The sequence below is a fragment of the Eurytemora carolleeae genome, unplaced genomic scaffold (genome assembly GCF_000591075.1).
Source record: "Eurytemora carolleeae unplaced genomic scaffold, Eaff_2.0 scaffold129, whole genome shotgun sequence".
NCBI classification, from domain to species: domain Eukaryota; kingdom Metazoa; phylum Arthropoda; class Copepoda; order Calanoida; family Temoridae; genus Eurytemora; species Eurytemora carolleeae.
The window spans coordinates 50,739-68,731 of record NW_019396235.1 but is presented as its reverse complement, the minus strand read 5'-3'; the positions used below and the strand labels follow the sequence as shown (position 1 = coordinate 68,731).

Genomic DNA, 17,993 nt, shown 5'->3' with positions numbered 1-17,993 from the left:
CAAAATTTCAGAAATTTACCTCGAAACAAAATGAGATTTAAATAAAATTTAAAAAATCCACGAATTGTTATATTCCGGAGAAAAGTTTGAATGTTTTGACGGGTCCATATTCAACACTTAAGTTTTTAGTATTCCTCTACTCGATTTCAGCTACTTTACTATACACTGGACTAAGATGTGTTCGGTTTCTTCTATTCTATTTCAATCGCGTTTTGGTTTATAATTCAGCAATCTTAAAACTTACACATCCACCCTCAATGTCTAAGTAATGGAATTGAATCTTTGTCACAAGCTATGATTTTCTAATCTCTATATCTTTGTAATCCAATGCCGTAGACCATAGATATTTCAAACTATGAATTCTGTTAGATGAAAGAATCTTAGTTTGAAATATCAAAGGTCTACACCATCACGTGGAAAGAATATATGGTATTAGAAAATCACAGTTTGTTACAAAGACTCAATCCTTTGTCAATATATATCTTCGCACCTTTCTTCTATTTCAACTTCTAATAGATTCTCAACCTTTTAGCATTTTCTTCTTGATAAAACAAAAATAAATTTGTTTGCGGATTTAATTTTTTTTACGTAAATTCAAAATATTTTAGGAAAATCAAAAAACTTTTGGTTTTAACTTTTTGTAATTCTGAGAATCCATGAACCATCCCTGGGGTCATGTGAGGTCCCACACAAAATTTGGGCCCGATTGGTTCAACTGTTTAAATTGTCTCTTATTAAATATCATTGTGAACACTGCCCAGAGATGTGTTAATGATTCTGAGACAACTTTGGTTTTAAAACATAACAATAACATAGAATCTGAACGAAATTCTTCATAACTCTGGTAATTTTGAAAGCACAAAAGAAGCAGACCACATTTTCTAAATGGCAGGACTGGTATTTTTGTTGATGTAGTAAATATGTTCTTCAGAATTACCTTGTTCAGAATCAAACTGGTAAAATTAGGTTAAAAAATAAAGGTGCAGTCTATTATTGTCAAGAAATTCCGCTTCTTTTTGAATATCACGGTATGTGAAATTGGAACAGAACTAAATAAGGATTAGTCGAGATTTGAAATAAATTTGAAATAAACATCAACGATTACAACTTTCTTAGTTACTCGACTAAATACATTAAAAACTAAAAAAACATAATAAACAAATAATATTTATTTCTACTTAATATTTACAAAATATCTAATATTTGAACTTTATAAAACAACAAGGAGCACTTATGCAATTTTTATAAAATTGTAAATCTATTTAAAAACATATCAAGGTAGATGTTAAACAAATTTATATATAAAAAACAACTTTGAGCAAAACAAATTATTAAAAAGGTTCGGAGATACTATCCGACTTTAGTCAAAATATAATTAAGAGAGAGGTTGGAATATAAAAACATGATAGAGATTTACTTCTCCGGGTTCCAGGCAGGATAGGTAGGATTTACTTCTCCAGGTTCTAGGTGGGATAGGGAGGATTTACTTCTCCGGGTTCTAAATGGGATAGGTAGGATTTACTTCTCCGGGTTCTAGGTAGGATTGGAAGAATTAACTTCTCCGGGATTTAGTTGGGATAGGGAGGATTCACTTCTCCGGGTACTAAGTGGGATTGCGAGGATTTATTATCCGGGTTCTAAGTATAATTAAGAGAGAGGTTGGAATATAAAAACATGATCTTAGAGATTTACTTCTCCGGGTTCTAGGTGGGATAGGGCGGAAGACTCGTCCTGGAAGGGTTGAGGAGGTACTAATGAATATTCGCCTGGCTTCCTCGCCAGCTAAGTGTACCAGCTGGGAAACCTACAGGTCCGTAGGGAGAGTAATGGTGGCCTATACTGCCGTAGAAATCTCCAGGAGGACCTTGAACTCCTGCAGGGGAGTAACCGCCCTACAAAAATTTAAATTAGCTAAATTTTCTACTTACAATACTCAACTGATAAAATATTTTTTCTTCAGAACCTTTAACAAAAGGAATTTACTTTTTATCGTGCAAATACGTCTCTAATATTGATATGAATTTAAAATCTTGAATAAAGTTTAAATCTTCAAGTTCAATCCTTCCAATATTCATGTTTCACAATGCACAGTTCTTGGAACCTGATAATCTGAACCTAGAGTTAAAATATTCTTTTTATTCAGTTCTTCCTGGTCCTACTTCCTAGTTACACTTCCTGGTTCCATGGACTGGACATATATTTCTTAGTTCCTTGGACTTCTGCTTCTTATCTTCTTGGACTTATACGTCTTAGTTCCTCGAGCAAAAAATTCCTAGTTCCTCGGGCAAATATTTCCTAGTTCCTCGGGCAGATACTTCCTAGTTCCTCGGGCAAATACTTCCTAGTTCCTCGGGCAGATACTTCCTAGTTCCTCGGGCAAATACTCCCGAATTCCTCGGGCAAATAATTCCTAGTTTCTGGGGCAAATACTTCTAGTTACTTGGACATATACTTACTAGTTCCTTGGACAAATACTTCCTAGTTCCTCGGGCAAATAATTCCTAGTTTCTGGGGCAAATACTTTTAGTTCCTTTGATATATACTTCCTAGTTCCTTGGACATATATCTCCTAGTTCCTTAGACATACATTTATCTCCTAGTTTCTTGAACAAAAGAATGAGACTAATTGTAAAGTTGTCGGAAAACATGCATGTGAGACATACTTGTAAATATCCTTACAGTCCTTTCTGGTGTCCAATCCTTTGTAAGTACCCGTGTACTGCCGTACATTACATTACAGTGCAGTACAGTAGAGTAAGTTGTACAAGTGTTTGTTTATACCTGAAGAAACCGGTTTAGCTCCTCCTCTGTATCAAAGATCATAACAACAAAGGGAGATCCAGGAACATGCTCTCCACTCCACCGAACCTAGATATTTAGTTTTACAGGAATAATTGAATATACAGGGATACCCATAAAACTGAGACTAAATAAAAACCTGTAACTATACAGACGGTACAAATTCTGTACAGTCGTCTCTAAAGTCTCATCCTTAACCCTGCAGATTAAGTCGCTCTGATTTTGCAAGCACTTTGGTTTAGGTTTAGGTTCAGAGTGTTTACGTTTAAATTGAGGGTGTTGGTTTAGATCTATATTTAGGTTAAGGTTCAAAGTCTTTACGTTTAAATTGAGGGTGTTGGTTTAGATCTAAATTTAGGTTCAGGTTCAAAGTGTTTATGTTTAAATTGAGGGTTGTGTTTAAGGATTTGGTTTAGGTTTAGATTCAGGTGTAAGTTTAGATCTCGGGTCATGGTTTAGGTTTAGGTTTAGCTCTAGGTTTAGGTTCAGGGTTTAAGTTTAAATTTCTAGGTTTAGGTTTAGGTTTAGGTTTAGTGTTTAGGCATAAATTACGATTTTAGGTTTAGTTTACGGTTCAGAGTGCTTCAGTTTAAAATTAGGTTTAGGTTCAGGTTCAGGTTTAGGTTCAGGTTTATGTTCAGGTTTAGGTTTATGTTCAGGTTTATGTTCAGGTTTATGTTCAGGTTTAGGTTCAGGTTTAGGTTCAGATTTGGGTTCAAGTTCAGGGTCAGGTTCAGGTTCAGGTTCAGGTTTAGGTTTAGGTTTACCTCTATCCTATAATCTCCAGGTTCTGTTGGTTCATATTTACAAAGAATAGTTCGATCCTTCTGAGACTCACGCTGCATTTCAACACGGAAAGCTCCTACGAAATGGGGTTGTTCATACGTTTCCAAAAACTTTGCTCTGAATAACAAAAATTCACAGGAGGCCAATAAAACTGTGGAATAGGAAGACGACATTTCAAATATTTTTTATATTAAATGTTGTTATAAAGCAAATAGTTTCACCAGCGGCTTTGAAAATGAATTTATAAAGTAATTAATTAAATTGGGTCCGTGGACACTGCACAATTGTTGTGTTTTATGTTCTATATATAATATCCTGAGTCAGACACCTGTCTTTTAATCCACAGTTTTAAGGGTCCCACTGTATCACAAACATATTTAAAAACAAATTTACCTTTTGGCCCTCTAATCCGTACTGTGAGTTGACCGGCGCCAGCTCCTCGCGTGTCACAAATAAACCGGGATTGATATCTGAACAAAAGCAATTATTTTAAAACTGAATTTTTTCTTATAACCATCATTCATGAATTATCCTATGAATTTGGTTGCTAACTGGTACAGTTCTATATCCTGCAACTATTGATTTTGGTTGCTTAATAGTAGTTCTATAAAAATACCTTGCAAACCTATAAAATCACCAAACAATAGTGATGTAAATATTGAAATTGCCAGTTTTGCATATTTGCAGACAAAAAGATACAAACAAAACTACTAGTAGAGATTTCAAGAAAACCAACCTTGCCAGTACTCCGTGTTCTACTCCGGGTCCGTAGACTCGAACCTTGCCGGGATCAGGTGCAGAGGATACCCGGAGCTGGAACGGAGAACCAGGAACATGGTTTCCTCCATACTGGATATTCAAATTGTGTCGCCCAACCTCCTAAACAGAAATGTTAGAAATATTAGAAAATGAATTTTTGCCAGAAACTCTAATTTCTTTATATTATAGGATCTGTGCACCCAGATGTCGCAGACCTAAGAATTCTGTTAAGCAAATATTCCAAGTTTGAAATATCAAAGGTTTCCGCCATCAGATTGCAAAGATAGAGGGATAAGAAAATTTGAGTTTCTGACAAAAACTCCGTTTTTTTTAGCTATGTTGCACTGGCACAAGAACGCAACGAACGTGAAACAGTGGTTACCGCGCAAAGACCTTAAATGGCTTATTAAATGATTTGGAAAAAGAAAGCAACAAGTTTACGGTTCCAGGCATTCGTGAATATAAGGAAACAAACAGTTTAAATTATGTAAGTTGTCTATGACGTTTCATCCTTTGCGAGAAACCTCTGTCTGTTCCAAGAACCCACTTATTCAGACAGACTACTTATACAGCACTTATGACTGAGATTGCACTAAGAATGAAAAAATACTTTATGGAACTCAATGTGGACGCCCAGACAACAATGTGACAAACATCACGGCTTTATATAATAGTGTACCTGAGGTCTGATGTAGAGAGTAAAGCGTCCGTCTCTATGATCATTTAGTTCTGAGAGAGCTTTCTTTCCGTGAGGACCCTCGCATTTAATCGTCAATTCGTCATGACCAGCGCTCCGGGTGTCTATAGAGCACTTGATCTCTTTTCCTAGAGTTCCAGCCCGCAGTCCGTCTCCACTGCACACAACACGGGATGCGTTAGATGGTGGTTCAACGACCACCTTCAGGGGACATTCCTTTACTAATCTCCCGGCCCAGGTAACATTCAACAAATAGGTTCCGGATCTAAACAATTTTAACATTAACGTAAATTCATGTGACCCCTAATTTATAGAGTGCCATGTTCTTATCCTCAACGCTTTGTCTGCTCCAGAATGAATAAGATATTCCTGTTTATAATTTGAAAAACTGATTATTTTCAATTGTGGTTTCTCTACAAAAGTTACGTGTGCAATTCTACTCCGGAAAACAATGTTCAGTTCTCAGAATTAAACACATTTTAAGCTAGAAAAACGACGGTATCTTTCACATTATTGATCAGATAAATTGTTCAAGGGAACCGTTGTGAATCGGACATGTCCTCTTTTAAAAAAGGAGTAACTTAAATTAACAATGACAGTTCCTGCAAATATGAAAAAATAAAATTTTTAATAAAAATGAGTAAATTTTTCTACCTGACGGGGGTATAGGCGGCTTCCCACACATTATGCGCCACTCTCTTACAGGAAACATGAATAGCGGAGTCAATACCGGAGAGTTTAACGTCAGGTTCCCCCTCCCCTCCCTCGGATCCGTCAATTACAAACACGCTCTCCTCTCCGCAGATTGCGGTCACCAGACCTTTTCCGGTCAGGACCACACGCCCGGTCAATTTTCCACCACGTACCGTTACATGCATCGTTCTTACTGGAACACCGTTCCATTTAGTGTTGAGGTTAAACGTTCCTTCTTTACGCGGAATAAAGACGAATTTAATCCTGCCAGGTCCTGCGTTGTCTAGCCTGTGATCGTATTTTGGTCCTTGGATCTCTATATCCATGCTACCAGGACCAGCCTTACTCACGTCCCATGTGATCAGTTTCTCTTCTCCCACCACCATATCCATCCGTCCTTCTTTGTCCAGTAGATTGGCCCACCCGGAGAGGGGTAGAACCGCACTAGCATCACAGATCCTAGCCTGGAAAGGAGACCCTGGAATCTCAACCTCGTTCCAGAAAATATGTATTCCTGTGTGTCCAACCTCCTCCGGGATATACTTAACAATAAAGAGTCCCGGTTCATCCTTATCCTCCTGGAGAACCGTCCTGCACTTTCCAGTAATCTCAACGCGTGGCTCGCCCTGCATACCACGTCCATCAATCTTGAAGAGACAAACATCCCGAACCTGTCCTAGGGTCAAACCTTTCCCGAATACAGTCGGAGACCGATCCTCCTGGACTATATAGATCAAAGGAGATCCAGGTACAGTTTCTCCGCCGTAGGTCAGCTCCAGCTTGTATCTACCAACTACTCCAGGTGTAAACTCAATCAGGTCTCCTTCTCCTCCAGGTACTCCTTTAACATCGATGGGAAGATCCTGACCCAGAGGAGATACTGCAACCACATTGAGCTCGGCGAACCCAGCATCCTTCCGATCCAGTTGGAACTGAACGGGTTCTCCGACGGTTGCGTTCCTATCCTCAGCTCCGATAATAAGCACCCTGTTGGGATCAAACACCTGGCATACGAAGGGGGACCCAGAGACATGTTCACGGTTGTGAAGAACCTCAATCTTATGAGCTCCAGAGGAGAGAGGTTTAAACTCTACCAACAGGTTCTTATCCTTCTGCTGGTAGCAACGAACTGGAATTGCTTCGTTAGGTGGGATGACGTTACTGGGTCCAGTTACAAATATATCAAAGGCTTGCGCTGTCTGTCCGAGGGTTTCAATGATAAATGAAGTTTGTTTCTCAACCCTAGCTTGGTATAGGCCTAGACCAATAGCAGTAGGCTCCTTACCAGTCACTAAAATAAACAAAATTATCAATTAAACATTGCAACATTTCTGTCGATAAGACAAGTAACCCGTATTTAAAAAGGATCGTAATATAATGATTAAAGTCTGACCAAAAGCACTATTTACTCGCCTAAAACTATAATTTTGTAATCTCTACATCTTTGCAACCTGGTGGTGTACAAGCTATGATTATTTGTGCTAACAGAATTCAGAGTTTGAAATATCAAAGGTCTATGACATTAGAATACAAAAATATAGAAATTAAAAATATATATTTTCATGGAGTAACCAGTTCATTTCTATTTAAGTATGATAAAATCATTGAAATGTAAAAACATAATTCTCTAACCAGTATATTATTAGATTGTAAACGAATAAAATAATTACAAAATTTGAAATTTTAACACTCGGTTGAGTGTAGAGTGTAGAAACGGCCTCAATTAAAAAAGTCTGATTCACAACGGTGCCCCTGAGTAACATATAATGGCGTTTTTCAAAAAAATTAATTCTTCTAATTTTATCCATTGTCTCTCAAGCATAAATGCGCATAACCCACTTAAGTCACTTTTATAAACCCATAACTAAAAATGACCAATTTTCATTTGAACCCAGAAGGAAATCTTAAGAAATATCAGGAAAGAGATCTGAAAGCACCCCCAGCATATATAAAGGTTTAAATGGTATTGTTGTGAATCATACATGCCACTCTATACATGAAGGGTTACTTGAAATTATGTCTATAGTCCCTTTTATACTTTAAAGGAATAGACTAGTTATGATTTGAATCCTAAAATTGCTTAAATGAATTTATATACACTAGAAATTCAAGGCGCTTCGCGCCCTTCTTTCTAGGCTTTTAGGGCGCTTCGCGCCCATCTTCTATTTAAATTGTGAACATGTTCTTTTTGTTTACATTTTAAAACAAAGAAGAAAACATTTTTGCGGATTTAAAAAAAAAATTTTTACAAAGTTCAAAACCTTTAAAACACATTTTTTTTAATTTATATCATTCATAAACCTTCCCTGTGGTCACGTGATGTCCCACAAAAAATTTGGGCCCGATCGGTACAGCCGTTTTGACGTTTATTGGATACAAACAAACAAGCCAAATTTATATATAGATTAACATACCTGGGTTTTTAGCATTTAATACAACCGGAGAATCTGGGACGGATAAACCATTATATTTGATCTCAACCTTGTGGGTTGTAGCTAACTCCGGGTAGTATAGAACCTGATACAGTCCCCTGGAGAGATCTCGAATACTGTGTTTAACCTAGATACAAAAGGATTAGGTTGCCAATAGGATATACAGATAAAACCAGAAAATATGAATATATTAACATTCAATAAATTTAGACGAAATTCTCAACTCGACTTAAGATTTTTAATAAAAAAGCCTCAGGTTTTTTGATTTTTACTAGATTGTATCTTAAAAAATATATTTTTATATTTGAGAATTCGGAATAATAATTAGAACATTTTGTACAGTGATGACCAAAAAGCTGTGGAATTTAGAAATGTTGATGAGGATTTTGTAAGGAACTGAGTTTATGCCACAAACTCCAATTGTCTTATCTCTATATCTTTGTAACATGATGATGTATACTTTTGATATTAATAATATAAGTTGGAAATATCACAGGTTTACACTATCAGGTTGCAAAGATCAGAAAATGATCAGAAAACTTGAGTTTTTGGCAACGACTCAATATGTCTCATGATTTTTAATGAATTTTTTATAAGAGATTATAAGTTTGACATTGACAACTTGTAAAAATTATTAATTTAGAACATTTTGTTTGGTGAAAACAAAGTACAGCGGAATTACGTTTCTAAGGAATTTGTAACTTGCAGCTTAATAATGTCTAAAAATGAGCCTTATGCAATTTTAGAAATATATTACTTAAAACAATTACAGGTTCAAATGGTAAAAGTTCAGTAAAAGAAAGAATGAAAAAGACATATAATTCACAGTTCTATGTTTTTCCTTGTATCTCAGTTAAAACGTTAAAGGGACTGTAAGCGTAATTTCAAATGTGGAAGATATTGATATTGTTTCTCCATTCTCATAAACAAGAAATGCGCAACTCACTCTCTGAAAGCCGCTAATGAAAACGAACAGTTTAAAAAAACAAAAACATTAATATCTAATTCATACTAGATCAGATAAAGCTTTTAATTCTCTTTAAGTATGATGAAATTAGGTTCATAAATGAATGCTGCGTATTGTAAAGACGAGTTGAGCGTCTTAACTTTGAATGGAACTACCTCTTATTTCTTAAACGGAAAATGTTTTACATTTAAATCAAAATACAACAAAAAATTGCTAAAATTTGTAAATAGTTTTGCAATGAATTGTTCTAGAAAACATGCGCTGAATAAAGTGTATTCAAGTAAAATGCAAATATTTGTCAATTCTACTGTATAGGACGAGTAATTACATTCAATTAAAATCATGTTTGGACATATTTTAAAATTTGACATTTTTGTTTTGTTTTATCATGATTTCTTTCCTACTTTATACTCTATCCTGTATAGTTTTTTTCGCATTATTTTTCTCTTCTTAACTTCCTTTTTATCTTGATTCATACTTGTTATGCTTGTCAACTTTCAAACTACTTTTTATCTTGTTCTTTTCCTGTTTCCTGTTCTTTTCCTGTTCTTTCCTTGTTCGTTTTCTATTCTTTTCCTGTTCTTTCCTTGTTCGTTTCCTTCCTGTTCTTTTCCTGTTCTTTTCCTGTTCTTTCCTTGTTCGTTTTCTGCTCTTTTGTCCTTTCTTCTTTTACCCCTTACTTCGTTCTTCTCATTATTTTTGATTATTTTCTTCTCACTCAGTTTCTTTTCCTTTCTTATTAGATTTCCCCACATTTCTCCCTTTCTTTAATTAATTTCTCCCTTCCTTAACTTCTCCTTTTCTCTCTTCATCCTTTCCTTCTCCGTTTTCTTCCTTTCCTTCTCCATCTTCTTCCTTTCTCTTTTTCTTTGTTTTCTTCCTTTCTTTCTTACTCCTTTCCTTCAATATCTTCTCCTTTTTTCTCTTCATCCTTTCCTTCTTCGTTTTCATCCTTTCCTTCTACATTTTCTTCCGTTCTTTCTTCATCCTTTCCTTCTTTATTTTCTTCCTTTATTTTTATCCTTTCTTTCTTCATTTTCTATCGTTCTCTCTTCATCCTTTCCTTCTCAATTTTCTTCATTTCTTTCTTACTCCTTTTCTTCTCCATATTCCTTTGCTCTCTCTTCATCCTTTCCTTCTTTATTTTCTTCCTTTCTTTTTTCTTCCTTTCCTTTTTACTCCTTTCCTTCGTTAATTTTGCCATTACTTTCTCATGATTTTTTAAAAACTTTTAGCCTTTATTTCTATCCTCTTTCTTACATCCCTCCATTCTGCCTTTCTTATTCAGTTTCTCTCTTTTTTACTCATTTTCATCCTGTATTATTACTTTCCTTATTTACTTAATTTACTTTTCTTAAATCTTCTTTTTCTTCTTTCAGACCTTTCTTACTACTATCATTTGTAACCAGTTCTTATCTTAATCAATTAGTCCTTGTCTAATTTTCCTTCTAAATTATCAAACTTACTTCTCCTCTCGTACCTTACTCCTACCTACTCTATTATAGTGAGGTGGGTACTTATGCTGCAGAAACAATAAAGGAAATTAACAGAATTCGAAACTTTTCAAGATATTTTCGTTGTTATTATTTAGTTAGAGGTTTAAAGGGTATCTTTATGGATCCAAAGTTTGGTCCAAAATCCCTTTAAGCCTTTATGTTTACTAACCTCTTGTCCGGAAGTTCTGACGGCTACGGAGAGAGCTCCGTGTCCAGCATTAGAAACATCAACTGTTAAACTACACTCACTACCAATAACAGCTGCCCCAACATCGGTAACTTTAACGCTAGCGGGGTCAAACACTTCAGATTTGAAGGGTGAACCCTGGATGGGTCGATCTCCGATGTTAATAGATATACTATGAGTTCCAAGTTTAGTCGGAGTAAACTCAGCTCTGTAAAGTCCTGGTCTAGTTTCTGTAAGGTAGGAGGAGACACTGAAACTATAAGGATCGGAGATTCTAACTACTGGAGCTGTATCCAACCCACCAGTGTCTATATCAAATATGGTTTTACTATTAAATACTGCTTGCTGGAGACCGTCTCCACGGGCTACGGTTGTACTAGTTTCAGATTTCTTAGGACTTTTCTGTACTGCAGACACCTTCTTGGCTATAATCATACACTGGAACGGATTATTAGGGATTCCTTCATCATTAAAGGTTATATTTACAAAGTGGGGGATAGCCTCTTGAGGAACAAAAGTTACTTCGTAGAGGCCACGGCTTCGGGCAGCGACCTCGGCACGTACAGAGGATTTACCAGTTGTAACAACCAGCTCCAGGGTACCTTCTCCAGCCTGGCTTGCGTCTACTGTAAATGTAACTGGAGTACCGATAGCGTGAGAACCTTCTAATCCTGTGACAATAACACGTCCTACGTCGTAAACATTACAGGTAAAGGGTGAGCCTAGGACTGGGAGACCGTCTAGAACTACATGAACATGATGTGCTCCCACCTCAGCAGGAATATACTCATAGTTAGCATTATTCTTCTCATTGAGCAGGGTTGTAATATGAAGAACATCTCCACCAGGAGAATGCACCTTGATTAGGCAATCTTTACAATTCCCAGCAGTTGATGTGATATTAACCTTGGCTGGAAGTGAGACAGGACACATCTTTACTCCGGGTCCACTCACGACCAGCTGCTGGCTATCTATGATTCTACACTCAAACGGAGAGTTTGGAACAGGTTCATTATTGAATTTTACGCTGAGATAATGGGGAGAATTTTCCTGCGGCTTGAAATTGACCTTGAATTTGGCATTTCCTTCTGATTGGACGTAGTTGGGCACGTTTCTACCGTTGACAGATACAATTATTTCAAGGTTTCCTGCTCCAGCTTGAGATGCGTCTATGGAGAAGTAGACTGGTTTGCCAACGGATCCAGATTGGATATCCGTCACAAGCACCATGGAGGCGTCGTAGGCCTTTACAATGAAGGGTGAGCCCTGAACATGGAGTCCAGCCATTTTAACTTCAACCTGGTGATCTCCAACAGTATCTGGAGAATAATCTACTTCATACTGTCCTTCTCCGATACAACGGATACTACTGGTTACAACATCCTTCAAGGGGGAGAGGATTTTAACCTCTGGATCTCCCATATCTCCCTGACCGGAGATCATGAAGGAGGTTTGTTTACTAACAGGTACTTTCTCCAACCCTTCTCCGGATAGGTTGACCTTCGCTGCATCCACCACCAGGCACTTGAACGGACTTCCGGGAACGCTTTCTCCGTTAAACTTGAGTTCTACAATGTGAGGTTTTGCTTCTTTTGGGTTGAATGAGATAGCATATGTATGATTACCCTGAGCTTGAGCACTGGTTGGAACCTGTCCGTTGTTTACAGTAACCTCCAGGTTTCCAGGTCCAGCATGCGAGGTTTCAACCAGGAAAGTGACAGGTTTCCCCACAATCCCTTTAATACACTCTCGAACCTTGATAGCGGAGACATCATAAACCTTGCAGGCGAAAGGAGAACCTGGAACCTGCTCGTCTCGGAATGAAATATATATTTGATGTTCTCCAGCGATCTTGGGAGAGAACTCGGCTTTGAAGGATCCTGATCCTAGATCTTGAACTGTAGCTGAAACCTCTTCTCCTAGTGGAGAATCTATTTCTATCACAATATCTTCAAGGCTTCCGCTCACGTTAGAGAGAGTAAAGAAACTTGGTTTTCCAACGGCAGTAGCGGCCAGACACTGTCCAGACACAACAATATGGTTCGGATCTGTGTGGATCTTGGCTGTAAACGGAGCCCCAGGGACTGGTTCTTTGTTAAACGTAATATTGATCACATGATCAATAGCTTCCAGAGGGACAAAACTTACCGCAAACCTGGCAGATCCTTGCGGATGAACCTGTGTTGGAATGTTTCTCCCCCGCGCTGAAATTGTAATCTCAAGATTTCCTTCTCCCGCTTTGCTCGCGTCTACTGTAAACTGTAAACTCTTGCCTATGGTTCCCCATGGTACATGAGAAACCAAGACGTTCGAGGAATCGAACGCTTTCCCCACGAACGGAGTTCCTCCCACCGGGATCCCATTGTACTCGACACACACGGTGTAAGGTCCAACTTCTTCCGGTAGAAACTCCGCTGTAAATCCGTTCTTCACGTTTCCGGAAACCTTGACAGGAAGATCTGTCCTGGGACCCTGGACGGAGACAGCCAGCTCCGCGTTGTCTGTAGTATCAACCTGGATATGGAACAGGGCCGCCTCCCCGACAGGCATTAGCTCCAGGTGCTGTAGCTGTACAGTAACCTGACTGGTATCGGAAACACGACAAACAAACGGACAGTCTGGGACTGCTTCTCCGTTAAACCTGATATCAATGGTGTGAGGTTTAGGAGTCTCCGGAGTAAAATGAACCAAACATTTTCCTCCGCCCAGAACCTGAACATGGTTCGGAACTTCTCCGTCATTAATAGATATCTCAAGCTGACCCTCTCCTGCCTGGCTTGCGTCAACCCTAAACTGGCAAGGTTGACCGACAATCCCGCTTCCGACATCGGAAACCTGGATCAAACCAGAGTCGTAGGCCTTGAAGAAGATCGGAGAGTCTGGTATCTTCTGACCCGTGACATAAACGTCCATGATAAAGGATCCGACATCGGTCGGAGTAAATTCAATCTTGAACAGGCCATTTTCTTCAGATAACCTGAAATTAAAAATATTTAGTACCGGGACTACTTTTCAGCAGCTAGTGCAAGCTGTACAGTACACATACAGTCAAGACGGTACAGTACACTAAATGAATCCTCTTCTGTTAGTGACATTTATGTACAACTAGAATCTAAAGAATTTCAGGCTTTGAGAAATTTGATTGGTGAAACTTGAATACGAGACCTTTAAACAATGCATTCTTTAAAATACCTGAGAACTTGATTTATCTATTTGGGCAGAAATAAGCTAACCAATCAAGAACGCAGTTCATTTAGTCCCAAGAAGCTGAATTCCATTTTGTCGAGTTCTTTGAATAGCCAGATGACGAGATTTAAATTGGGTTCAAATTTGGACATTGTGGGCGGGGCGGGCACGCCCAGAAAGGAGTGTTTAAGGGCAGAAGAGGAGTATTTTAAACTATAAAGGTTGTAAAAACTTTTGTAAGCTGAAGATGGACCGGGTTTGAATTGGCAAACGGACAATACAAATGTCTAATTAAGGAATTTATCAAAAAAAAAAATGCTATACGCAAAAATAGGGGAAACTATTTTTCAGTGTTAACATTTAAAAATATTTATAATGCTTAAAAACATGATAAAATTTTTACGGAAACTAGTTCATAAAGCTATAATGCTGTAAAGCTATAATGCTCTCTCAAGTGTAAAAAGAAATTCTAAATAAACTAAGAATTGCGAAATGATAAATTCACAATTCTATGAAATCGTGATTATAAGATTTATTCAAATTTTTTAAGCTAAGCATGACAAATGCGATATAGAAATATAAGTTTATAACATTTCATCATTTACAAGAAATTTATCCTCGAACATGAAAAATGTTAAATTTTTATTTCTACAATTTTATGATATATTCATATTCAATATATACAGATTTCAAAAAAACTGTCAGAGTTACAGAATCAAAAAGATTGTGCGTAAAATATATATTTTTTATTCATGAGTTTTAAAATAATTTAACAAAATAATAAAAAAAGATTACAAATAATAAAGTCTTCTCTAGAGTTTCATCTAAAACATTAATATGCTCATATGTCGGAATTTGATAAATCTTTACATGAAAAAAAAATTAAAACGCACACTCATGAGAACCCACTATAAAAGGTTACGCACAAAAGTGTGACAAACACACATTGCTTACAGAGTTACCCAAGAAGATGAGTCTTCAGCGACGACTGTACGGAATTAACACTACAGCTGTTTCCTTGTATTCATGATTCCCTTCCACTGTAAACTTGTTTTTTTGTTTCAGGTCGTCTGTATACAGTCTTATCCTTTGTGCAGGGTAACCCTGTTTATACACCAAGCTTTATACAATTAATAGTATTCATTAGCATGTCATATGATCAACCAAGATTATAAAATCATGACTTAAATACCATGTTTATTGTGACCTCCTTATATCACAGAGGCAGCCGTAGTACATTTGAATTTCCGAGCCGGGTCAACTTTTCCGGTCCCAGTTTGTACTGTATAGACCCGTCAGTGGGTAAATGAAGCAGACACTTAATAGGACTAGCCGGTGCAACAAGGTTGACGCGGTCAGACTTTTGGTTTTTCTGAAGGGTCAGGGGTGCGTGATCAAGAACGGTGTTTATTCCATTGAAGGATTTATCATATATTTGAAACATTTACAGGGACAGGGTGTCCCACGAAACATGACAGTAGAAGAACAACTTGTAAGTCTGCTAGAAGAGCTAGAAAGCCATTAATATATTGAGTTAATAAACCAGGCCGGGCTAGATGTATTTACTTTCTTCAATTTGAAATTTAATTGCATTTTGTATATAATTCTTAAAACTTGTAGTTTTTTATAAAAGCACATCAACGGAGAAAAAACACATCATTAAAAAAACTGTGAACAGAAAACAGGAACAGGACTCTGTGAATATGTTTGGAATTTTAAGAGAGCAAAAAGACCTTTTGAAATATATACCATCATTAATAAAAGAAACCAAGCGTCAGATGGAAAATTATGATTGAATAATTCAAGAAATTATGTAAAAATGTCTAAATAAAAACAAATCATGTTTGCTTATATTGTACACTAGCTGAAGTGTCCGAACTTGAACTTGAATTGAAGGATAAAGTTTTTATGTATGTTGTATTATGTGAATACATACTTTGGACAAGAATGACATGGTAAGATTTAAAATAAAATAAGCAAACGTTTTTGCGCAATTTCTTTTCTTCATAAAACAATTAAAAGATTATTTTTTAAAAGGATAAACACTAAAATAATTATCTTTTTATCTGTATATCTAAACATTTAATTTGTAATCTCTGTTTGTCTGTCCGATCATAACTAATGAACCCCTTGACCGATTTGCGTCAAATTTTGATTTGGGAACTCAGGAGAGCCACGGAATGTTCGTAGCTTGGTTTTGAGATTCTACGTTGAGAACGTTGAGTGGGTCCACTATTAGAGCGAAAATTTAGTTTAGTTAAGAGATGATCGTCTACAGTGATAACAAGAAAACAATGGAATAGGAAGACGACATTATTGCAATACTTAAGTTTACTTGATGGTGTTACATGGCAAATAGTTTTACTAGACACTTATAAAATCACTTATTTTGTGAAATGGGTCTGTTCACACTGCACAATTGCTGTGTTTAAAGGTCATTGAACTTTTTTAAGATACAACTTGATTCTCAAAGTTGTCAAACTATTCCAGAGTTATCTGGTTATTGCTGTATATTGCGGTATTTCTTCTTAAACCTAATTTTACATGTAGGGAAGAGTCAAGGCATTTTCAAAATGTAGCTCGAAAAAATTTAAAATTTCAGTTACATTTCAATTTATAAAAAACCAAGATTTTTTATTTAAAATATTTCGTCGTTTCGTCAATTAATTATACTAGCTTAGAAACCCAGCTCTGTCTTAAGTTTAAGTTTTGTCTTTAAAAGTTGACTGGTTCTATCTAAAAGTTGACTAGTTCTATCTAAAAGTTGACTGGTTCTATCTAAAAGTTGACTGGTTCTATCTAAAAGTTGACTGGTTCTATCTAAAAGTTGACTGGTTCTATCTAAAAACGTTAAACCAAGCTAAGAATTTTCCGTTTAAAATTTTGGCAAATTTTCTAATACTATTTATATGTTATATGTTATATGTTTTATGTTTTATGTTTTATGTTTTATGTTTTATGTTGAATGTTGAATGTTGAATGTTGAATGTTGAATGTTGAATGTTGAATGTTGAATGTTGAATGTTTAATGTTGAATGTTGAATGTTGAATGTTGAATGTTGAATGTTGAATGTTGAATGTTGAATGTTGAATGTTGAATGTTGAATGTTGAATGTTGAATGTTTATCCACATATTTGATTGAGTCATGTAGCGTGTAGAGAAGCATCTGGAATGGTTAGGATGGGCGGCACAATCTCAAGGTTAAGATTATCATTAAGAATCTTCTCAGACAATACATAAACTTGATAAATATTAGTAATCATAGTAACTAGTATGTCCATGAGTCGGGAGTAAGTGTGGGAATGGATAGTGGTGAATTTATATCAATATTCGTGAGAAACCCTCTAGTGTGTCTCTCTAGTGTTAAGAAACCCTGAGAAAACAAGACAGGACTCTCTCTCTCTCTATGTAAAACTACCTGTACGCTACAGGAACCTTGGCTGGGCTCAAAATATTAATATCAACATCATCTCTCTGAAACCCAACTGCAGAGAGTTCCGCCACTGCAACATTTCCAACTGAGATGTGCTTCACATGGTCCCCGACCAACTGGACGGCCGACCTGTCCAACATGGTTCACTAGTTCAAGGAGCGGTTCACAGACACTCTATCCATCTCCAAGTACAGGTTACAACTGGGCGCGCCACAGGTTGAAGGCTGTGTAGACGCGCACCCGATGGACCCGGCCCGCCACAGGGAGATTCCTACGCTAGCTGGTTGGTTGGTAGTGAATACCTTTACATTTCTCAGATGATTCCACCCTCCTCACTCCCTAGTCTCCAACCCTAGAGATTTAACCAACCCGGAGACGTGTTCATATATACGTATAAATACATCAGGAATTCGGCATTTTAACTGTTCTATCAAAGAAAAAAAGGCACAGAATAAGATATTGATTTACACAGTTGCTCCGTCCCTGGTTGGAGTTAATGAACATATTGCATGCAACCATGCAGTGTTGATACAAGAATTGACCACCTAGAATTTCTT

General features: G+C 36.9%; 1 protein-coding gene across 2 annotated transcripts; it reads right to left on the bottom strand.

The window, feature by feature from the left end:
* Positions 1–1,153: 1,153 nt before the first annotated feature.
* LOC111698943 (filamin-A) lies at positions 1,154–17,982 on the bottom strand. 2 transcript variants are annotated; one of them, XR_002764647.1, is made up of 11 exons: positions 17,422–17,982; positions 10,799–13,793; positions 8,149–8,293; positions 5,696–7,025; positions 5,024–5,306; positions 4,322–4,464; positions 3,979–4,055; positions 3,567–3,661; positions 2,782–2,868; positions 1,690–1,892; positions 1,154–1,589 (listed from the first exon to the last, which is right to left on the bottom strand). XR_002764647.1 is itself a non-coding variant. In XM_023469431.1 (10 exons), the coding sequence occupies exons 1-10, from the start codon at positions 17,574–17,576 to the stop codon at positions 1,752–1,754; spliced, it is 5,451 nt and encodes a 1,816-aa protein (XP_023325199.1). In that variant the 5' UTR covers positions 17,577–17,982; the 3' UTR covers positions 1,154–1,751. The 2 variants fall into 2 exon arrangements, 1 of the variants encoding a protein (XP_023325199.1); XM_023469431.1 differs by having other exon boundaries at positions 1,154–1,892.
* Between the last annotated feature and the right edge of the window lie 11 nt (positions 17,983–17,993).